Raw genomic sequence first — 24,464 nt, 5'->3', positions numbered from 1 at the left:
CTTCTGTACCATTGTAAATGTTGACACCTCAAAAAAACATGTTTTTTAAAAAGGATTTCAAGGGAGGAAGGGCCCAGACTGACTTTTTATTGTATAAGTTTTCAAACTCTACAGAAATAAGATACTGTAATGACCCATTTGGTATGAGTCGTGTGGTGCTCGTAATTAAACGTTTCTTGTGTATATTTCTGTATATATTTCTATGTGTATTTATTCCATCTGGAGATTGAATTGAGAGTCTCATCCATGTGCGGCATGTGATAATGTTATTGAAGTTACATCCCTGGTCTCTCCATATGCATTTCTAAAGGTTGAGGACTAGTTTTAAAAATACAACTAGAGCCAGAGAGACAGTACAGTGTGTTGGGCTTTTGCCTTGCATGAAATCAAACCAGGTTTAAGTCTCAGCACCACTCATGCTTCCCTGAGTGCCACCAGGAATGATCCCCGAGTAGAGTCGGGAGTAAGCTCTGAACACATCTGGGTTTGGCCTCTAAAACAAATAAAATAAAAAAATACATCTATATTATTCTCAAACTTTTAGGTGACATAAAAAAAAGAAAACTTTCTTTAAAAATCAGTAATTAATTCATCTGGTCGCTGTTGGGGGCATGGTGATCTGTTCCAAATGCACCAGGGGACCATTAGGTCACGGTGGCGGGCTGGTGACCCCCAAGAATAGCGACAATTAATCAGGGAAATGCAAATCAAAACAACAATGAGATATTTATCACTTCAAACCACAGAGACTAGCACTCATTGAAACAGAACAAGCAGTACTGGTGAGGATGTGGGGAGAAAGGGACCCTCATTCACGCTGGTAGGAATGTTGACAGGTTCAGACTTTTAGGAAACAATATGGACATTCCTTCAAAAACTAGGAATTGGGGGCCACCAGTCTGGTTGGCAATTAGTGGCCATTTATTCAAGTCTCACAGTGTTAATTGCAGAGAAATCATGAAGTTTTGAGGGTAGCAGTTACACATAGGTGTGGTTGAACATTATCAGAAACAATGAACATTTGTTAAAGCCTTTCCTTCAGGGGAAGTTCTTCTAGGAAATTTACTCAAGGACAGAACCTCATGTAAGTACTAAGCACTCTAGATTTCTGCTAGGGAATCTAGATGGAATTGCATCTAAGGGGATATTGCTTTCTTCTTTCCTTAGTTAGTAATCCATTTAAAGTCATCTTAAATTTACTTCTTCATAAGCCTTCTGTGTTAATGTTCTTGTTAGTCAACATTGGTTGGTTTCTGTGTAACATACCAACCAATCTGATGTGCTACTACTGGGATGTCAGTGTTATAGAGTTTGAACATGTTGCACAGCCGCAAATGTGACCATGCGCTCTAAACATCCAGAATATTTAACTGAGCAGTTAATTGGGCAATTAAATATTTATTTGTGCATGGTCGCCAGGTCTTCTGGAAATATGGGGAGGCGAGGGGAGGTTGCCCACCCTGACTCTGAGAAGGCCTGAAGTTTTCAGCCACAAAAAAAAAGTTTTCAGCCACAAAATTCCATGTACCTGGAAATTTCAGCACATTAGGCTCTCTGTAGTGCTCATTTCTGAGGCAGTGGGGTTTGTCCAGAGACAGGGGGACAGCTTTGGGGGGTGGGGGTAACTGCTGGTGCTTTACTTGGGATACTGGCATACCCCACTCCAAGATTGCCGCAGAGGTCTCAGCTGGGTATGGATGTCCTAGAAGCTTTGGTGGCTAGTTGTGAATGCAGATTTTAATGAAAAAAAATAGGAGTAAAAATACGAAAAACAAAACCAAAAAAATATCAGTAATTCAGGCTTACTTATAGGTTGAACTGATGGGATTTCCTGGTCTGCCTCTTGTAGCCTGTGACTGAGGAGTTGAAGATGGTTCAGTAAAGAAATCCTTTTCAGGCTGTAATATGCAATACACTGGAAATTTGATAGAAGAATATGGTCTCTGTTCTTCGTGGTTGGTTTTATAGATTAACAGCGACATCTGACTTTAGGAATTTGGAGTTCTTTCCCAAAATATTATCTAATTCCTTCCCTTCTCTAGCAAGAGAAAATGTGGGTATTTTTATTTCCAGATGAGGGAGAGTGGCACATTTACTTAGGTGTTCAGTTAATTATTCTCAAGTCCCATAGATGGTGTTTTTAGTAATACAGGTAAGTTAGGCATGACATATCCCAACTTGCCTGCCCTTGCTTTTGCTCTGTTATCTGTTGTTTTCTATGAAAAATATGAGCTGGCCCTTTGGACATGGATCAGGGTTGATTTAGTAACCTTAATGTATTTCCAAGAGATATTATAGAAAAGTGGAATGCACCAGCAGAGCCTAATTATAGAATGAATTCCACAGGACTTTATGGCATTGAACTCTATTCAAATACATTCACACACAGATTGATTTTTTGTGTGTGTATTAGATGTTACAAGAATTCTTCGGTCCTATAGGAAAGTCACGGGGAGCTTGCCAGGCTCTGCCATGCGGGCGAGATACTCTCGGTAGCTGGCCGGGCTCTCCGAGAGGGGCAGAGGAATCGAACTTGGGTCGGCCATGTTGGCCGCTTGCAAGGCAAACGCCCTACCCACTGTGCTATTGCTGGGGAGGTGTTAGTTTACATCCCTTCCGAGGGGCTGAGAAAAGGTGAGTGCAAGGTCTACCCTTTTGTTCTTTGGGCTTGATTCTTATAGGTTGGATTAGAAAACCAAAGAAGAGTAACCCTGAATGTTGAGTTTTGCCTCCTACATCTGAGAGAGTCCTTGGCACCTACACAGATGTTTTAGCATTACTGGTTATGGATGATGCATGAAAGGTTGACCTTAGCGTTGATGAAATCATTCTGTGCATAAATCAGTGGATTCCTCTTCCAGAATCTGTCATTTGCTTTGGAATTCCTTAAAGTTCTGTCTGTTTACTTGGGAAATACCCCTGCAGCTGAATTATGTTGGCTTAGTCTTGGATATCTCAGTGCTATTTTCTCTCCTTTGGGTTCCCATCTCATCATTGATGATAAAACTCAATCAATGATACATGAGTATATCTTAATGATATACATGAGTATATCTCATTGATATACATGAGTACAACTCAATGAGTATATCTCAATGATACATGAGATGGATAGAGACTTTTAGCACTTTTTCTTGGTTCTTTTTTGTTGTCCTTTCCTTTACAAACTTATTTTTCTTTCCATTTTCTTAGCTTTTATATGCAAGATGTGATGCTTTGTTGAGAAAGCTACTTTAGTGTTTAGAAACCTATGGTCAACCCTGACAGCTTCTGCCGGTGGGATGAGAGTTGGTCCTCTTTCATGGGCTGTGGGAAGGAGAACTAAGATAAGATGCTTTGCACATCCTGGCTCTCGTCTTTCCCCAGTGCATCTTGTCCATGGTTTGTTACTCTTGGGAAGGAGTTTGGAAACATGGACTGTGCACTCATGAGCCCGTGAAAGAAATTATAGCTGACTCTAGAAGTTATTTTTGGCTAGAGGCATGAGACAGAGTCATCGCATCATAAAGCAAGAAAGGAATTTTGAGACCAGAGTTGAGGTTTCTCACTTTGCAGAGAAGAAACCAAACCCAGAGAGGTTGGGGACTTGCTTTAGTCCTACAACTGTTCTGAGACCTTCTTTTCTACACCTTGTGGAATGCACCAGCAGAGCCTAAGATCAAGCGCCCTCATTTCGTCCTCAAGTATGTTGTACTGGTAGCTGTGCGCTCCCCCAATGACACCTAGATTGCCAAAGTCAAAACTTGCACTTGCAGTTCAGGACATGTTTGTGTGGAATTTTTTAAAGTGATGACATCCTGATCCCATCTCTCAGATAGGATGAGCAGTTGGAAGATTGATGGATCCCACTGCAAAGCAGAGCAGAGGTCAGAGTCGGAGCAGGATTGTTTCGATATTCTGAGTTCAGTGCATGGAATGCCTCTTCCTCAAGGCTTTCTGACACTGAGACTATCCTCCACTGGCTTCTTCAATCCTGGCCAACCCTTGTCTTTTTCTTCCTCCCTTTACTAGTTGTCCTTTGGTCCACTCTCATCCTTGACTGGCGGTAAATAGATGTTTCTTAATGCTATTGAATGAACAACTGAATGAACAAATGAATGAATTTCATGCCTCCACTTCACTTCTCTTACTTGTTGCAGTGTCTAGGGGTTGCACACTGGGAGCTGGTACTTGCATACTCTGTTGCAGTGCCTACAAGAGGCTGCACACTTGTGGCACCAGGGACCACAACATAGTGCCACTGAGATTGCATCTGACATGCTAGATGGTGCGAGGGATGGATTTCATGGTTCATGTTTGCAAGGCAGACTGTACTACTAAGGCACATTTCTGGCCTTGACTTTCTTAGTATTTCTGCTTAGGAATAAAGCAGTTCTCCTAAGGCACAGTTGTACTTGCTGTGCAAATTAGACTCAAAATCAGATTTGATTTTAAGATGTGCTGTCAAGTCACAGCCCTCTCTGGGCTTACTTCTTTTGTGTCCTTCATATGCCTTGTTTTCTTGCATGGCACTTTGGGTTACTTGCCCTTGATGGTCATTAACACTTGTAATAGGGTGATGTGAGTGGAGACAGGAGAGGTGATGAAATTCAAATCAGGTCACTGAGTTACACAATCGTAATTGATATGAAGGATCAAAAGATGTTGACTTAATAGGCTTTCAAGGAAACTTTGCACCAGGCCATTCTTGTTTCCCATTAGTGTGGAAAATCGACACTTACTTTTATTTTGTGGGTGAAGATATTTTCTTAAGTGAGTTGGAAAACCTCTTGACATTTTACAGAAAGCCTTAAATTTTGGATAGTGAATATGAATATTCTTTGTGCATTAAGAATTTAAGAACTCACTTACAAACACCTTCAAAATACATCTTTTTATTGTTTTGGGGGTAAAATTAATTATTTTCTAGAATCATATTTTAGGAAATACTCAAATTTTCATCATGCGATTTCCTCATCAGCCTGTCAGTTCCAGTAATTGTGCTTTCATGGAACCCAATGGAGTTTTCAACCTTTGTCCTAGAAATTGAATTAGTATTTTATTTCTAAAAAGTATGACTGGCCCTGTAATAGATTGTTGTTGGCAATTTCTAATAGTATAATTATTTATGAGCTTAGGGATGAGATCCGAGGTGATGACTTGGTTCCCAGATGTGGATGCTCGGTTCTTGGCTTGCAAGGCCTTAGGGTGGGGTTCTTGTCCATTTTTCCTCAGAACCTGGCTTCTGAGAGCATTCTGCCTTGGTCCTATAATCCACCATTCACCAAGTGCATGACTTTCAAAGTCATTTCAGCTCTTTGTACTTGGTTTTCTCATTTCTAACAAAACTAAAGAGTTAACCAACATGTCAAGCAGCTAAGATAATGGCCTGCCACCACCTTCAGTTACTTACCTAAGTCATTTTTGGTTTTGTTCTGGGGCCACACCCTGCAGGGTTCCGGGCTATTTCTAGCTGTGTGCTCAGGAGTGCCCCCTGATGGTATTCAGGAGACGGTGTGTGGTGCTGGGTTTGCCTCCAACAAGGCAAGCGCCTTACCTTAGGTCCTGGACGAGTTCTCTGGTCTCTGCCTTCACTTTAATGTGATATTTGTTTGCCTTCTTCCCAAGACTTGTTTTCAAGGAAGGGTCATGCTGGTTTTTCCAGAAATTCTGGGTGTGGTTGAACTTTGGGGAAGAAACTGAAACAGCATCTGTAATTCTTACTCTAGAACATTTCTTGGAGCTCTATTGAGCTATCATCACTCATCAAGTTTTGGAAGAGTGGTTTCTTTTGCACCTTTCAGGAAGGGTTTTCTCTGCATCTGTTTGTTAACAAGAAGACATAGTAAACACATTCAGAACATCTCTCATTAAAGAGAGAGATTTGAAGCAGGAGATAAAAGTTTTCAGATAAGCAGTGCAAAGGAGCCTCTCATTTCTAAGAACTGCAAGGATCTGGATTTGTCATGTACGAAACAATTTTTTAATTTGCCTGCCCCAGAAGTGAACTGTCACATGGTTTAGGAAGTGGCCCAAATTTGGCTCCAAACTCATTTAATGTGAGCTTTTCTAAAAATGAGATTCAGGTTTTTTTTTTCTTTCCAAACACTACCATATTAGGTAAATCTCACCATGCATCTTAAAAACTTCTCTTTACAGCCATGGAAAATAGAGATTCTATGAAAAATCCAACTACAACATTGCATAGCGGTTACCCACAGATAATTCTGGTCATGGACCTAGTCCTCTCTAGTTTCCATCTACTTCTATTGAATAGGAGAAAGGTTCCTGGGAGACCAATTTCACATTGACTTGTATATTGGTACACAATAGGCATCAATAATCACTTCCCATTATCTTATTATCGCATTATTATGATGACAGATTCAGCTGTGCCTCTAGTACAATTATTCCTGAAGCCTCTATGGATGAATCCAGTAAATATTGATTGAATTCTTTCTGTGTGCAAAATCTCAATTTAGAGATTTTAGGAAGTATAAAACAAACCAAACTCCCAAAAAACCTTAGAATATAAGGTACTTGGACCAAGAATCCATACCTTTGTAAAGCTCCCAGCCTAGCAGGGAAGACAGGCAGTGTGTATCGTATAAGTCGGCAATGAACAGTCGCATACCTACTTTCTCGGTGCTGTGCTGAGAACTCGAGAAGCAAAGCTGACTGGAATAGGATTTGTTTCCTGGAGATACACAGGCATCTGAGGATGAGGACCGCTCTAGAACAGCGGTATGTGTGCTGGTTTGGGAGCACAAGATCATCTCATTAGCATTCCACTAGGTAACGGATGCAATCCTGACACTGGATGGCGCATCAGGCCCCGCTGGTACCACAGCTTGTCAGAGGAGAGCGTGTTCATTTCAGATCCCTCTCTCTGTGTCTAGGTTGTCACATCCACCTGGGAATGATGTCCAGGACAAGGTGTGGCAGCCATTCTCCTAACTCTGTATTCCCCTAGTTTTTGAAGAAGCAGCTCTTTTGAGAGGTGTGGACATGATGGATGGTCATTGACCCTTGGTGATTCAACCCTCAGCCCTTCTCTGGAAATCAGGGAGTGGCCTGCAAGCTTCAGTCCATTTCCCTGTTGTTTCCCAGACAGCTGGTCTTAGGTGTGGTCCAAATGTCATCGAGTTAACATAGCAAGAGACACGCTTGTCTCTCCCTAAACAGAGGCCATTCCTGGTCTGGGGGTTTCATAGTTGCATGGAACTTAGAAAGATGCAGACCAAATGATGTTTCCAGTTATAAGTTGCACTATCTCTCCTCTCAGAGTTCTGGGTGCAGGAAACCTAATTCCTGCTGTTCCTGGAGGTTGACATGCTCCCTGGGGGAAATGAGATGTTAGCTGGAAGGAAAGGAAAAATAAGAATTCTTCAGGAGCTGGAAAAGATGATCCAGGCATAGGAAACTGAATGCTTGGATGGCCTGGAGGGAATGGAGCACTTTGGGTCATGGTGCAGATGCAATAAGTATGAGGTTGCATGTGCATGCATGCATTTATGTGTGTGTGAGGGAGGGAGAGGTTGTTGGGGGAACTGTAGCACTGTTCTCCTGTTGTTCATTGATTTGCTTGAGCAGGCACCAGTAATGTCTCCATTGTGAGACTTGTTGTTACTGTTTTTGGCATTTCGAATATGCCACGGGGAGCTTGCTGGCTCTGCAGTGCAGGCGGGATACTCTCGGTAGCTTGCTAAGCTCTCTAAGAGGGATAGAGGAATCGAACACAGGTTGGCCATGTGCAAGGCAAATGCCCTACCCAATGTGCTGTTTTTATTTGTATACAGCAAATGTGGAATTTCTTTAGATCCCTCCTGACACCCGAAATGCTGTGGAGTGGGTGATGAGTCTCCCACTCTTATGTCTAGGTATGGGTTTGGTGTGCCACAAATATGACTGAACATATTAAGAGAAATATCTCTGAGGTGGGCCAAGGGCAAAGGGCAAAAGCCTGAAGAATTTTGATGTTAGGGAACCTGGGAGGGAGACAAATATTGTGGTGTGAAGAGGGGTAAGTCATTGCCAGGAGACATCAGCCAGTCTGTGTAAGTGTCAAGAGAAGTGAGGACTCCCAGTGCTATAAGATTTTAGAATTAAGCCTGGTGAGGAGGAATTGTTATGAGGAGCTAGGGAAGATGGAGGAGGAAAGCTTGGTTCTCTGTGTCCGTGAGAGATTTGTGAACTCCTGGGAAGCAGGGTCTTTGTAGGGAGCACAGAGTGAGTAATTTGTCAGAATTTTGCTCAGAGAGCCCCAAAGAAATTGATACTGGTTAGAGCAGGGAATTCTAGATTTGGGTTTTTACTCTTTAGACTAATGATTCTTTCACTCTATTTTAATTTTTGAATGATTTTATAATTCCCCTAAAATTACAGGCAGATACAGAGGAATGTGTGGATATAGTTTTCTGGAAAAGGCCATTTGAGATATATGATCTTCTTCCACAAGTTCATAAAGGGAAAGTGATGATGAGAGCTTATGGGAAGACAAATATTGTACCTGTGGACAATTTCTTTGTTTTTTTTAAGACAGGTGAGTGTGAGGAATGATGGGAGGCAAGAGACCATTAATTCAGTAATTCAGATGTGGAGTATTGATCTTTCAGGCAAGAATGAGGAAAACAGGAATGAAAGAGAAAGGCATAGTGTTTTGAGGAAATAAAGATTGAATTTGATGATAGTGTAGATATGAGGGGCATTAACTATTTATGAAGGACCTACTTTGAGTTTATGAATTAAAATTGGGAACAAATGACGTTTGTGTGAAGTGTGAGATAGAGATCCAGCTTCAGTTTTGTACATGTGGTTGTCCAGTTTTCCCAGCACTAATTGTTGAAAAGGCTCCCTTCACTCCATTTCATGTTCCTCAGTTTTTATACCTAAAATTAGCTGGCCATAAGTATGAGGTTTTGTCCTTGAGTATTCAATTCTGACCCATTGATCAGAATGCACATACTTCACACATTTGGGTTCTTAATTTGTTGAGAGAGCCTCATAAAATTGTCCCATTTGATCATTATTAGGCGATATTTCTATGAACTGGACATCTGCTGGTTCTTGGAATTTAGTTTTGCAAAATTTTTTTTTTCTTTAGAAAACTAGGCATTCATACTCTTTGTTTCCTCAAATGCTTGACTAATCAAGAAAATAATGCTTTTGGATGATTGATACCATGTTTTATGGTTGGAAAAACAACAGTATTTGATTATATTGCCTTTCAGACTTTTTCTTTGATCGATGAAAATCTTTTTGGCAACTCTCATTATAATGTTTTGTTTTTTCTTGGTCCAAGAGAGTTCAATCTCTGAACCCAATATGAATCATATTGGAGTTATAATATCTGTGGGGCATCCACTTGGAAATATTTGTCAACTGATGGAATGAAAGTGACCTAAATCTGTGCTGAGTTTCCAGTCCTCATAAGGTGTGCTGGTGGTTTATCTTTGGTCACTTTATCTCATGGTTTTGCTACATTATTTAATTTTTTTCTGACCAGTGCTGCATTCTTTCCACATTTGTGCACTTTCAACTGTCTCCGAGTTGCAATGTGTTTAATTGCCAATGCAATAACATACTCCACTTTTTGCTTATACCCCTTCCCCATCTTTAAAGATGATCTAGTCTTTTTTTTCTAGATCATCTTTAAAGATAAACTTTATAAGAATACCTTTTTTGTTTGTTTGTTTGGGGGCATGGTCATGCTCAGGACTTAGTCTTGGCTCTTCACCCAGGAACTACTCCTGCCAGTGCTCGGGCTACCATATGGGATGCTGGGCATAGAATCTGGGTTGGCTGAATGCACAGCAAGTGCTCTACCCATTGTACTATCACTCAGACCCCAAAGATAAAAAAGACTGAGCTCTTCACTGAACACAGAACTTGCCCAATATTATCAATTTTTCCATGGGGTTTTATGAAAAAGTGATCAGGATGAGAAACTTTCAAAGTTTTGTTGACAATTTGACGAGAAAGCATTTTACAAAGAGGACTTAAAAATATTTTTTACAGCAGTTTGTCTAAAGAATTGGTAAAAAATTTCACTTAGAATGAAGGATAAAGATGTGATTAAGATGTCTGAGACCTCTTTTTAGTAAGCAAACTAGTGGCATTTAGAATGTAAAAGTGAGAGTGATTAATTTTGGTCTTATGAAAGTGAGAAGCCAAGGATTTCCCGAGTGTGGTATAAATGCTTCCCACCAAAGAGGTGTGAGGGTACCAGTGATGGGTCAGTGACTGGTGGCTCTGGGCAAGGGCAACTTGTGGTCTAGAGAAATTGAAGCACATGGGAGTTGTGAGGATGCTCATCTTTGGGGACTGAGCTAACCCCAGGCTGGTACCTGACCAAGCATTCTTGTGGCTCCACCTGAGTTCTTATATGGGTACTTCTCATCCTGTTCCTCTTCACTGAAGATCCTTAGGGAGTTTATGAGCAGTGAGACATGGATACCTCTGTCTTGAGGTAACTGTGTCCAATGAGCTTCACCTATTTGAAACTGTCTGACTACATTTCAGGTGCCACAGGCATTGCTATCTATCTCCTCTACCTTCAGCTTGGATTTTATTCTTTTCCTGACTGGTTTTGAAGTCTTCATAGAGCAGAGTCGGGCTGAAATGATAACAGACAATGGGGTTTGTGTGTTGTACAGAGGTTTGCATGTTGGCTAAGTGGTTCATCTACAGGTGTATATTTGGGCTGTCATATCCCCCCCCTTTTTTTAATGCTCTTGGGTCTTATGACCTATGTCTGCAGTCGTCTCTGGCATGCCAGGACTGTCTCAAAGTAAAGGACATTAGGCCAGACGGATATTGTCAGCAGCATAACATCTCTGCTAGGTCTGGGAGAAATGGGATTTTGGTCTCACTAATCTTTGAAGAAATAGCATTTGTACAGCCCATTTGTGTTTTTTTGTCAATTATCACTTCATTGGTTCAGACATTGATGAACTCATTTATATCAATATTTATTAAGAGGCTTTACTGGATAAGACTTGGACATTTGGATCCAATGCAAATTAAACATAGTAAGGTTAGCAGAGAGTAGTGGAGACAGGATGGATCTTTGGAGGAGTAAAGTAGCCAGGAGCAGAGGAGTACAAAAAAAATTCATTATTGAGTTCAGAGTGGGGAGACATTGAGTGTGTGTGGATTAGGCAAGAGGGAAATTAATTAAAAAGGTGACCTGAAGATGCAATAACCATTTCATACCCTTTGGATTCTGATAGCCATAGTGGAGAAGAATTAGAAAGGAAAGAAGAAAGAGAAAAGGAAGGAAGGATAGTAGATGTGGACAAATATTCAGAGAGACATGGAATATTTGGATTGCTAATGTAAAATAATGCAGCTGTTATGGAAAACAGTCTTCTTCTTTAAAAAGCTAAAGGACTTCCAGATGATCCAGCAACCCCATTTTAGGATATATACTACTGTATCACTGTATCACTATCATCCTGTTGTTCGTCAATTTACTCAAGCGGACGCCAGTGACGTCTCTATTCATCCCAGCCCTGAGATTTTAGCAGCCTCTCCTTACTCGTCTTTCCCAATGATTGGAGGCTCTTTCAGGATCAGGGGAATAAGACCCATTATAGTTACTGTTTACCGCACGGCCACGAATCTTATTATGACATCTCATTCCTACTTTGACAAACTGGCAGGCTACCGAATGTAGTCTGCCCACATGGCAGAGTCTGGCAAACTCCCCGTGGTGTACCCAATATGCCAAATACCAGTAACAATGATGGGTCTCATTCTCCTAAAGAGCCTTGAATATAATCTCAGGGCTAGGATGAAGGAGACGTTACTGGGGCCTGCTCGAGGCAATCGACGAATAACAGGATGATCTGTGATCTGTGATAGTTACTGTTTTTGGCATATTGAATATGCCACAGGGATCTTGCCAGGCTCTACCCGTGCGGGCGGGATACTCTCAGTAGCTTGCTGGGCACTCCTACAGGCAACAGGATATATACCAAATAAATAAAAAGTAGTGTTGCTCTGAGATATTTATCACACAACCGTATAATATACTGTTTGTATACAATGATTACGGATGTAAGCAACCCAAGCATCCATGGGAGGATGTGTCAAGAAACACAGAGTTGTACACATACAAAAGAAATGTCATTGATATACAAAGGAATGTCACTCAGCACAATTTTGTCCATGTTACAGCTTGGATGAAGCTGGAGAACATTATGCTCATCGAACATGCCATTTTCCAAAGGCAGGTACTGTGTGGTCCCACTTACCACAAGGGTATCACATAGTCAAATGACAAAGAGAAGGTAGGTTGAAATGGGATGGAGTCTGGAGAAAATGAGGACAATCCCACGCCTTATGTGAATGTACTTGCCAGTCAGTATGAACTGGATGCTTAAAAATGGTGAATATGGATATATATTGTATTATGTATATCTTACCACAATTTTTAAAATGTACTTTATTACTAAGATAGAATGGGTGGAGGACACTTGGCACCTTGGAACTTTTGTCCACGTATATACTAATCATTAATATATTTATTCCACAAACATATTGCATGATGGTTGGGCATGGAATGATATACAGGGACTAAAATGCTTAATCAGGCTGTAATATACTAAATCTGCTAATTACTTGATTACTGCCCCCTTTTTCTTGACCCCCCAGAAGCACTAAGATTTTTGTCTTGGTTTTAGTTTGGGGGCCACATGGGGCAGTGCTCAGGACTTATTCCTGGCTCTGCAATCAGGATCACTTCTGGAGGTGCTTGGGGGACCAGGACCAGATGGTCCTGTGGATCGGCCAAGTGCAAGGCAAGCACCCAGCCTGCTTTCCTATTAGCCTGGACCCTAGAAGCACTAAGTTGTTTAGTTACATGTTTTACAGCTGCTTTTACTGACCTGAATAATGCACAAGCCAACAACTAGGGAAAAGACTTGCAGCTGCTGGCGCTCAGGAGCTGGGCACATGATGATGAGTTGGACAGTAGAACATGAGCTCCACCGCAAAGCTGCCAGCCACTGTTCTCTACAGGTGCTACAAAACAGAGAATCCTATTTTAGGCTGTCAACCTAAAAGCTAAGTTCCTTAGAATGACAAATGTTTAGCCAAATTTGACATGTTTACCTGAATTGCAGCCTTTCATGAATATTATGGCAAACCTAGTAGACAGCCGCTGGCAGCCAATTGTGGTTTATATTAATGAAAGAGGGCGGCAGCGAAAGTTGTAGAATCTGAGCTAAGTGGGGCTTGCGAGGGGAGGAGCAGTGGAAATCAGTGGGTGGGGGTAGGAGGAGGGGACATATGAAGATTTAAGCCTGAGATCCCGGAAGTACTTTCCTACCACAGCCCTTACCCTTCGGAAAGCGCCAGAGAACCTTTGCTCCCTCTATCCTTCTAATATCTCTCTACTTCTTTTGTTTCCTATGTACACTCTATAGTGCTAGTCATTTTTTAGATGTGCTATTGACTGCCAGTCATAGGCCAGGCACTGCCTGGCCCCATGCAACAATTCTTGTATACCACCTCTAGCAGGTGGCATGCCCCAGAAAATTCTGGATCACTATTATTTCTATCTGGCTTAGGTGAGAAGTGCAAACATAGTGTTTTCCTTCCTTCCTTCCTTCCTTCCTTCCTTCCTTCCTTCCTTCCTTCCTTCCTTCCTTCTTTCCATTTTTCCCATTACCTTTTAATTTGAAGTATTGTGGTTTAATATTCTATTAATAATAGATCTTTTCAGCACCAGATCCTTCACCAGAATGTCCACTACCCTCCACCATAGTCTCAGGGTCCCCTCCCAGCTGCTCCACAATCCCCTTGTCCCTCTCCCCCTTGGAAAAATCAGTTCTGCAGACCAGCTCTTAGGTTCTTTTGCTTTTGACCATGTGCTGCTCTTTTACTATGTTTCTGTTTTTTACATATGAGCCGTTGCGTATATGTTCCTTTCCTGTTGCTTCCCACTCAGTATGATCTTCTTCAGTTCCATACCCTCCCTCCCTCCCTCCCTCCCTTCCTTCCTTCCTTCCTTCCTTCCTTCCTTCCTTCCTTCCTTCCTTCCTTCCTTCCTTCCTTCCCCTTTCCTTTCTTTTTTCTTTGCACCCAGGGATCACTTCTGACTCTGCACTCAGGCATCACTCCTGGCTGAGTCAGGGGACCACATGAGGTACCAAAGATTGAGCCTAGGTCAGCAGCATGCGAAGCAAGCATTTTACCTTGCCCTGTAAGCACCCCAGTGCTTGCCTTAAACTCTCTCTCTCTCATGTTCAGGCTCATTGAGGTTGTTCCTCCCACTGTGTCTTTTGTTTAGGTTTCTATTAGGCAGCTAGTGATTTGCTCATTGTACATGTTATTAAAGAGTTTTGAATAGTGAATAGCATCCTCCACCTGCAATCATATGAGAAAAGTGGGTAGGCAGAGTACACAGTTATCTGATACCAGTGAGAAGACATTTTGTATGGTTAGATTTTTTTTTTCTCTACACAAGCCCCATGAGGATCATCAAGCTCAGGGAGTTTCAAATATTCGGGCTGTTTCTTGTGATGTCTCTGTTTCCTAAAGACCCTTAGTGCTCTAGAGCTGGAATTGAGCATTGGCCTCTCATAGGCCTGTGGTCTTTGTGAATTTCCCACTGAGGTACAGGGGCGATGTGTGTGTGTGTGTGTACACATGTGCGTGTGTGTGCACACACGTGTGTGTGCGTGTGCATGCATGTGTGTGTGTGTGTGTGTGTGTGCTGTTGTTGTACTAAAAACCAGCTGATTTTATTCTGTTGTTTTCGGAATAACATATGCTGCTGTAGGCAGTCTTTTTTTTTTGAGGCAAGTTTGCGATAAACAATTTTCCCTCAAGGTTAGTATAATAGGCAAACACCTTTTGCTGTAACAGCCGGCCAGAGGTAATGAGAGATTAGCTTACATTATGATTCATGATTGCAAAATGTCAGAATAAAGTGGATCTGTGACATCTCCCAGGCCTCTTGTGCTTGAGAGGAAAGTACATGTTTTGCTTTTTTTAAACGTTAATGGATTCACTGTGTCTCTTTCCTCCTCTATTTTGTTCCTCGTTCAGGCCCAATGCAGATAATCGCCGCCAGGGTGGCAGAGAGCGCCTGGCCAGCACCGCCGACAAGGCCAACCTGATGGTGGAGTCAGCCAAGGAGACCCGCTATTGTGCCGTCTGCAACGACTATGCTTCTGGCTACCACTATGGAGTCTGGTCCTGTGAGGGCTGCAAGGCCTTTTTCAAGAGAAGCATTCAAGGTAATAGTGTGTCAAAAACAGCTCCTTCTATTCTTTTTCCTTTTTTTTTTTTTAAAAAAAGATTGAATCAGGGGCTAGAGCGATAGCACAGTGAGTGGGATGTTTGCCTTGCACACGGCTGACCCGAGTTGGATTTCCAGCATCCTATATGGTCCCCCAAGCACCACCAGGAGTAATTCCTGAGTGCAGAGCCCAGAGGAACCCCTGAGCAACGCCAGGTGTGACCCAAAAAGCCAAAAAAAGAAAAAACCCGGAATCATTGTGAATTACAAAGTTTTGAGCATATTAATGTTTAAGTTTCAGGCGTACAATGTTCTAACACCCATTCCTTTGGCAGTTCCCACTACCGTCCACTAGTGTCCCCAGTTTCTCTTCCACCCCCAGTTTGCCTCTGTTCTGTGGCAGGCACCTTCCCCCTCCCCTCCCTCACTGTTCCCTTCCCTAACTTATCCCCTCCCTCCTGCCCCAGTGCCAAGATTTCTCTTGAAGATCAGTTCTCCTGCTCTTTATTTCTATTGCCATTGGACAGTTGATATTCCCCTGTGAGGGTTTTTTTAAATCCACATATGAGAGAGACCATTCTGAGCCAGTTCCTCTCCCTCTGGCTGATTTTATTCCACATGCTACTCTCCAGACCCATCCACATTATAGCAAATTGCATGACTTTATCTCAAAAACATTCTTGACTATGCAGGTTTTTCTTAGACCAGGTAAAAACAGAGCCATTTATTCCATATTGCTTTCACAGCATTTTCCATATACTAGATTTATCTGTGCCTACAGGGAAGAAATGAAATCAAATATAGCACGGTCACTGTCCTCCTGTTGTTCATTGATTTGCTGGAGTGAGACCAGTAATGTCTCCATTGTGAAACTTTTTTTTTCTTTTTCGGTCGCACCTGGCGATGCACAGGCTACTCCTAGCTCATGCACGCGGGAACCACTCCTAGCGGTGCTTGGGGGGACCATATGGGATGCTGGGAATTTAACCCAGGTCAGCCATGTGCAAGGCAAATGCCCTACCCACTGAGCTATTGCTCCAGCCCCCATTGTGAAACTTGTTACTGTTTTTGGCATATCAAATACGCCACGGGGAGTTGGCCAGGCTTTGCCATGCCGGCAGGATACTCTTGGTAGCTTGCCAGGCTCCCCAAGAGGGTTGAAGGAATCGAACCTGGGGCGGCCTCATGCAAGGCAAATGCCCTACCTGCTGTGCTATCGCTCCAGCCCAGCAAATGTAATCATTGCTAATTCCACTTTTTTATCCTAGTCTTGATAACTTGTCACTAAAATGTTTTAGTAAACTTTTTTGGTTCTTTGTCAATCCTGTTGCCCCTCTAGGCTATTTAAGAATGAAGAAGGATCTAACATGTTGATAGAAAGTTCTGAAGATGCAGTAGCTTTCCTTGTTTTACTTGTTATTTAAGAGGAGAGTTAGAAATGAGTAGCCATCAGATTACTCTAGTGCTCTAAGTGTTTTAGTTAAAGAGGTAAAGTGTTTTCTCTTGAAAGCACACCAATTTTCATCCACTACTTAGTGTACAAACTTGATTACTCAAGAAACTGAGTAATAGCCTCCTGTAGAACATACTTTTTTTTTCAAAGCAAAGGACACTATTTAAAAGAGGGGGTAAAGTTGGATATTCTATGAATCTATTAATCATTCCAGGTAGAGAAGCTGTCTGTGTTAAGATGTCTGATGGGCAGAGACTCTTGTGTTTTTTTGGTTGGGGGGGGGCACACCAAAGTGATGCTCAGGGGCTACTCTCAGCTCAGTGCTCAGGGGTCACTTCTGGTAGTGCTTAGTTGATCACGTGTTACTGGGCCTTGAATCTGGGACCCTTTCATCCCTGGCATGTACTCAGTCCTTTGAGCCATCTCTCTGACCCATGGAGTTAGTTTCATAAACAGATTGGGTTATAGGTTCAGTTCAGTCCTGGCCTTTGAACAATAATTTTTAAAAGATTTTTGGATCATCATGAGATACAGTTATAAACTTGCATGATTACATTTCAATTGAACAATGCTCAAGCACCTCTCCCTCCACCAGTGCACATTTTCCAACACCACTGTTCCCAGTATCCCACTCGCCACCCCACCCCACCCCACTCCACTCCCTGCCTCTGTAGCAGGTACAATCCTTTTTACTCTCTCTCTAGTTTTGGGCATTATGATTTGCATTACAGATACTAAGAGGCCATTGTGTTTGGTCCTTAGTCTACTTTCAGTGCACATATCCCATCTTTGAGAATTATTAAAGGAAAAAATTGCTATGAGATGACTGCTGTCTGGTTATTCCAAGTGATCCTTGTTCACAATGGAAGCCCAAGACGGACTCCACACCACTATTTCTGTTGCCACCTCACAGTGTGTCTATAAAGCAAAGAGAGAAGATGATCAGATTTAGATCATGCAGATCTGAATCTGGAAAATGTTGGTTTGATAGTTATTCAAGACCAACAGGAAATAGTATCAAGGTGGTATGTGTCTATGGGTGGGTCCTGGGTTCATTAAGAATAATTGGGGGCTGTGTTCTGCTTTAAGAAAACTTCAGGGTAAGACTTCCAGCACCTTGGATAGCTCCTCCAACAACAGTTGAGTTAGGCAGAAACTTAGTTTATGGAGAACCTCAGGTTCATTTAAACTGACCCCACCTGTTTTGGAGAGCCCTATTCAAAGATAATTTAGTTTGGGGGTGTGAAGGGACTCACCTTGTTCAGCTAAGATGGATTTGTTTATACATTTCCTTTGTAGTTTCCTATCCACTCTGGTTTAATCACACAAAACTTTCTCTGGAAAATAGTGGAGGATGGGATGGAAGCACTGTCTGGACTCTTAACGATGTAACTAATGAATCTTGAGAATGCTTCCAGAGATATGACATACCCAAGTACTGAAACTTTGGTTTTATGGGAACCAGACTTATTCTTCTGCTTTCTCCATGTGGTGGGAGGAAAAATCTAGCTACATCAGATCACAGACTCTTGTATTTAATAGTCTGAGTGCTAAGGGTGAAGTCTAGGTTTCTTTCTATGGTTAAGAATACTCCTTGTGGGGCTGGAGAGATAGCACAGCGGGTAGGGCATTTGCCTTGCACGCGGCCAACCCAGGTTCAATTCCCAGCATCCCATATGGTCCCCTGAGCACCGCCAGGAGTAACTCCTGAGTGCAGAGCCAGGAGTAACCCCTGTGCATCGCCAGGTGTGACCCAAAAATCAAAAAAAAAAAAGAATACTCCTTGCTCTTACTCCTGCTATGGCTCTCCCCACTCAATATAATCTGGTAACCTCCTCCCTTTTCATCCATTACACAAACACTGGAGGTCCAAGCGCATGAGCTTGAAACCTATGTTCTTTTTCTCCTCTTTAGGGATGGGCCCATCCAGCTGTGTTCAGGGATTATTCCTGCCTCTGTGGTCAGGAATAATTCTTGATTGAAGGTATCCTTAGTGGTGCTAGGGATTGGATAGGGGTCACCGTTTGTGCAAGGCAAGTGCCTAACCCCCTCCTAGCTCTCTGAGCTCAGAACCCAAGCCTTTTACCTGGTTGCTGTTTTTATTGTTCTCTCTATCTCCCATCACTGTCCCAGAGAAATCTCTCAGACAAAGGTAGGTCAAATCTGGGACTTAAGCACCTTCATCTTTTCACTTTGGAATGCTACTATTTCCACAGCGTTGCTGTATTGGTCTGCCAAGTCTGTGTTTTAAATATCCATTCATCCAATTCCAAGAACTCAGTGCTTACTCTTATAAATTTTCACCGGAATAATAGTCATAATTAAAATTTTCTTCTTGTGTTTTCTCCTTTATTTAAATCATTTGCTTTGTTTTTTTTTTTACTTTTACCGAGCCATTTTACATGCTGCCAATTTTTCACATTTTCCAAGCAAATCCCTAATCACATTACTGCTGTATTAAGAATTTTTTTAGAATTTCCAGGATCATTCGAGGATTTTCAGTCTTGCTATATCCCACTTTAGTTGTTTGAAAAAAAAAATCACTGTTTCTACATGAACTAGTTTCCAGACTGGACTTCTTGCTGTTGCTCCAGTATGACCATTCCATTCTTGGCTGAGAACTTGTTTCTAGATTTTGGTGCTCAAGAGACAGTACAGTAGGTGGGACACTTGCTTTGCACATAACAAACCTGGGTTCAATCCCCGGCATCCCTGAGCCCCGCTAGGAGTGATCTCTGAATGTAGAGGCAGGAGTAAGCCATGAAGACTGCCAAGAGTGCTCCAAAAACAAACAAAAAAGGAATTTATTTCCAGATTTAACTGTAAAATTTATTCTTGTCAAAATTGTTGCAATGCTCACCAAACTTTATTTGATGCTAATGCATGCGGAACTTCTCTCTTACCTGGATCCTCTGCCTTATCTTATTCACATCCCTTTTTTAAAATTTTTTAAAAATTTTTTATTAGTGAGACACTATGAGGTACAGTTGTAGACCCACAAATTTTTGTGCTTGGGTTTCAATTATACAAAGATCAAATACCCATCCCTCCACCAGTGCCCATCATGTTAAGCGAAATGAGTCAGAAAGAGAGTGATAGACATAGAAAGAACATATCCTTTTCTTTTAAGATCACAGGCATTGGCCTCTATGTATATATAACTTCACTGATTACGAGTAACATAAATGCAAGACCCAAATCAAGCCTTTATTTGTAGGAATTACTCAGTTGAGACATTAGAGATGGAAAGGAAAGGTAGGTTAGTATGTGAACGTTAGACAACACAAAACCATTACATTTTCACTGCATTACTGTGTCATTACATTACAACCATTGTATTTGATCACAGAAGAGATAAGATGAAACTATCTTTTTCTTTGTAGACTAACCTGCCAGAAACTTTCAAGAAAATGGGACAGAGAATCAGAGAAAGGAGAGAATGAGCATGAAGGGCAAGCTAAATGTTGATCACATAGCTGAGATTTAATTAGCATTAAGGCCTTTCGATATTTGAAATGGGAGTAATGAGGAATGAGGTATTACACTGAAATGATTCTGTGTGGGGTATCTAGAAGAAGAAAGAGAGAAGGATATTCAGAAACAAAGGGACCCCAAGAGAAAGAGAGCGATGGACAAGGGGTTTTCAATTCCAGACATGCTGCATTTGGTGGATAGAACTATTCAGCTGGTACAGATGCAAAATCAGCCCTGTACTGCAGACAGTTCAGGGGGTGGGTATTTGAGTCATTTTCTTCAGTTAATTTGAAAAAAAATCACTTGGTGAAAGGAATGATTGAAATCTTAGTGGCTGGCCTTTATTAACCACAGAGAGGTCATTCCAAACAGCTCCTCTAAATTCACACAGTGACACAAATTCCCTGAATCTCGCCAACACCTTGTAAGAAGCACTTATTAGTAAACATATCCATTCAAGAACCTTCTGAACAAAGAACTAACCAATCAGCCCTAGCAGAGCTAAACACTGATATTGAGGTTCTTACAATTTAAGAGACAGCATGCTGGTTGTCACACATTAAACTGTACAAATAGCAAACTGCAGGAATAAACATAAGGCTTGCTACAGTTTTTAAAGAACAAACAAGATTTTTTTTTCCTTCATAAGTTGCCCTGATGGTGGGACTCCACAGACATGGTTTAGAACTCAGCTTAACCTAATCCTTCCATTATTTGGGGTATTTGAGGTTTTTTTGTTTTTAAGTTTTTTTTTGTTTTGTTTTCAGCTTTATGAAAATTTATTTCAAAATTCATTTCAAAAAGCTGAAGGACAAAGGAATTTTCATGTGTGCATATCTGAGCTATCATGTCATGTTCAAGTTAAGGGCTTTTATGTTGATACCTTGAAATCATTCGTTCCTTTAGGGGTCTCCCAAGCAGTGTTCAGGTGCTCAGGGCTATCCTGGTGATTCTTGGCCAACTGGACTAATGCAGCCTCGTGGTGCTGGGGCTGTCACTGGGGCTGTTCCTGGTGGAGCTCAGCACACCACGTGGTGCCAAGGATTAAGCTCCAGCCTGTGCATGCAAGGCGTGAGCCCCTGCACCCCAAACTCTCGCCCTGATGGTTCCTTCAGAGAAACCTTGTTTCTAGATAGAGGTCACTTTGGCTTCTGGTGTTCGTGAGAAGGAAGGGAAGGCACTGCCCTGACAGTGAAAACCTGAGCACCTTCATCCATGGAACAATGCTATTGTGTTGCCATATGAGGGCTGGTTTACTCTACGAGATGGGCATGCAGACAGGCATACAAGTGTTTTAAGAGAAGAGCTCTGAGATGTGTAATCATAGTCTTTCTACCTGTGAAATGATGGTAGCTCATCACATAACCACCCCCCCACACCCCCACTCTTCCACCAATTTGGCCACATAATCTTTGTCTTGGAGATAATTAAGACAAAATGCATCTGACAAATGAAATCAGTATAGAACCCCTATTCCTTGGCAGCTCTTGTGGGCACAGCTGAAGCTTTAAGAGGTCTTTAAAAACCATGGCAACAAATGCCTTTGAAGGGTAAGCAAAGGTTCCAAATGTTTTTAATCGCTGTTTTTTTTTTTTTGCTGCCACTTCAAGCATCCTTCTTCATATTTTGTTCACCTGATTGAAATGAAATTCCCCTTTTCTTTTACTAAGCTGTTCTGTCATGGTCTTTGCATCGACTATGTCCATTAAATTGATAGAGTTTGTGCCCATGTATAGTGGTTGAGCTTATCAAGAACTCCATTAAAAAGCCCCATCTATGAGGGGCAATAATTTTATACAAAAAATTGGAGATAGCCTTTAATAGTTACATTTTCAAAGGGCACCAAGTGGCCCTCGAAATTCTGTGCTTAGATAACTACCAATAGCGGCCCATGGCGTAATCCTGCCTGAATCTCGCTCTCTCTATTTTATAGGGAGCGGCAGTCAATACATTTCAAATGCCATTTTCCTCTCAGGAGAACAATCTGCTACTCTGATCCTTATTAAGAGAACAGCATACTTGGCGGCGAAGCTCTCATTTCTGAGCCATATATTATATGTTACTATATATCCAAGTTAGACTGTATACCCTACAGTTTACAGTGTACTTATAGCACACACACACATACACTCATACACATACACACACAGAAGCTTGTCTGGCATTTTGAAAAATGTAAAAAAAATTTATTTCAAAATTCTGCTATTTTGTAGAAATTTTGACTATTGTGTTAATTTTCTGCTTTTGAATTAATTACAGAACAAATTTGAATTTTTATTTATTTATTTATTTATTTTTTTAATTTATTTTTTGGTGGTGAGGGTGCAATTTGGGTCCCATCCAATGATGCTCAGGGCTTACTTGTGGCTTAGGGATCACTTTTGGCAGGACTCAGGGGACTTGATGTGTGCTGGAGATAGAACCAGGGCTGTTTTGGCATCTTTCCTCCTGTACTCTCTCTGGCTAAGATTTGATTTTTATTTTTAGAAATTTATATTTTGTTAAAAAAATCTATAAGGGGCTGGAGCGATAGCACAGCGGGTAGGGTGTTTGCCTTGCATGCGGCTGACCCGGGTTTGATTCCTAGCATCCCATATGATCCCCCAAGCACCGCCAGGAGTAATTCCTGAGTGTATGAGCCAGGAGTAACCCCTGTGCATCACCAGGTGTGACACAAAAAGCAATATATATATATATATATATATATATATATATATATATATTTAAGGATTGAGTTCACTTTTCTCCCTTCCCTTCCTTCTGTTGTTGTTATTGTTGCAATGACCAAAGGCCACACATGTTTGGCTGTAGTTCTTGGGTTCAGTTTGTGGTGCTTGGGAGGGAGGATGGGTCTCACAGGGGTCATTGGGGGTTTCACAGGGGTCACAGTCTTTTGTGTGACACTCAGGCTGTTCTGGTTGTGGGACTTTCCTGGGCCTTCTTGTTGGGGCTTTGTGCAGACAACTTAGAGTCGTTGAATGTATTTGTCACTTTTAAAGGAAAGAGATTCTTCTGAAGAAAGAGAATTGTGTTGACAGTACTCCTTTTACCTGTCCCCCGTTTTAGCTGAAATGAAGTGATTTATTCCTTCTATTGCCAAGACATAAAGGAACAAAGAAGAGAAACCATTTAATTTTTAAATTCGAGTTTCTTTCTGCAGTAACCACTATTCTTTTGATTTTCTTTTTCTTTTTCTTTTTTTTTTTTTTGAGGAAGAGTAAATGGATTTTAAATATCATCCAAATGGACACTATCTCTTATCTGCTTCGACAGTTTCAAAATTGTGTATTAGGGAGTATAGAGTGTATGAACAGAGAAATTGTTCAGTGATCACCCCAGGGTGGGTGGTGGCTTACATTTGTAAATAAGAATGTGTGTGTGTGTGTGTGTGTGTGTGTGTGTGTGTGTGTGTGTACACGTGTGACCGAAATGGAAGCATACTGATTTCAAAGAATGGTGACAGGACTTTCATGATTTTCATTAAGTGATGTGCATACTATTTGCTTTATACACCCGAGGGGATGAATTACTGTTCTTAAACTAATTGAAATGCTTAATTATTTTGTTCTGATGACACTTGAGAATTGGTACTAAGTGAATCCATTTGGAAAGTGTATAAAAGTGCACTCACCCCTATTATTCTGTGCCAAGAGGGCTGTTGTAGTCCCCGTGACCTTGGTTTTTCCCTTTTTTGTGTGCTTGTTAGCTTGCTGATGCCGGTGTACCCAGCCTGTCTCCGCCCCAGCCTACTCTCCCGACATCAGCTGTGCTGGCCTTGGTAACCTCTGCTCTCAGCAGACCCACACCACTTCCTCCCTCCCACTCTGTGTGATGCAGGACTTGTCATCTCTTCCTTTCTCACTGCATACCCTGACTTCTAAAGAGGGTTGTATCTCCCTTCTCTGTCTCAGTTCTTTTCTGCCAGCAGACTTCCCTGTTCTGTTTTTATTTTATTTTATTTTATTTTATTTTATTTTTTTTGCTTTTTAGGTCACACCTGGCGATGCACAGGGGTTACTCCTGGTTCTGCACTCAGGAATCACTCCTGGCGGTGCTCAGGGGACCATATGGGATGCTGGTAATCGAACCCGGGTTGGCTGCGTGCAAGGCAAACACCCTACCTGCTGTCCTATCGCTCCAGTCTTTTTTTTTTTTTTTGGTCAGACTCAGTGATAGTCAGAGTTGCTCCTGGCTCTGTCCTCAGGAATTACTCCTGGTGGTGCTTGGGGGAACAAAAGGGATGCTGAGGATCCTATGGGATACTGGGGGTCCCACGTGGGGTGTCATGTGCAAGGCAAGCACCCTATC

The 24,464-nt window shown here is 41.7% G+C and overlaps 1 protein-coding gene across 1 annotated transcript in view; it reads left to right on the top strand.

Moving 5' to 3' along the window:
* The window catches only part of ESR1 (estrogen receptor 1), a 297,894-nt gene that overhangs the window by 20,029 nt on the left and 253,401 nt on the right, over positions 1-24,464 (top strand). Inside the window, exon 2 of the mRNA XM_056126157.1 lies at positions 15,037-15,227. Within this exon, the coding sequence (XP_055982132.1) occupies positions 15,037-15,227 (191 nt within the window). The remainder of the gene's footprint in view (positions 1-15,036; positions 15,228-24,464) is intronic.

The sequence above is a fragment of the Sorex fumeus genome, unplaced genomic scaffold (assembly GCF_029834395.1).
Source record: "Sorex fumeus unplaced genomic scaffold, SorFum_2.1 ptg000061l, whole genome shotgun sequence".
Lineage (NCBI taxonomy): Eukaryota > Metazoa > Chordata > Mammalia > Eulipotyphla > Soricidae > Sorex > Sorex fumeus.
The sequence above is the reverse complement of the archived record's forward strand: the minus strand, read 5'-3'. Positions and strand labels throughout refer to the sequence as shown.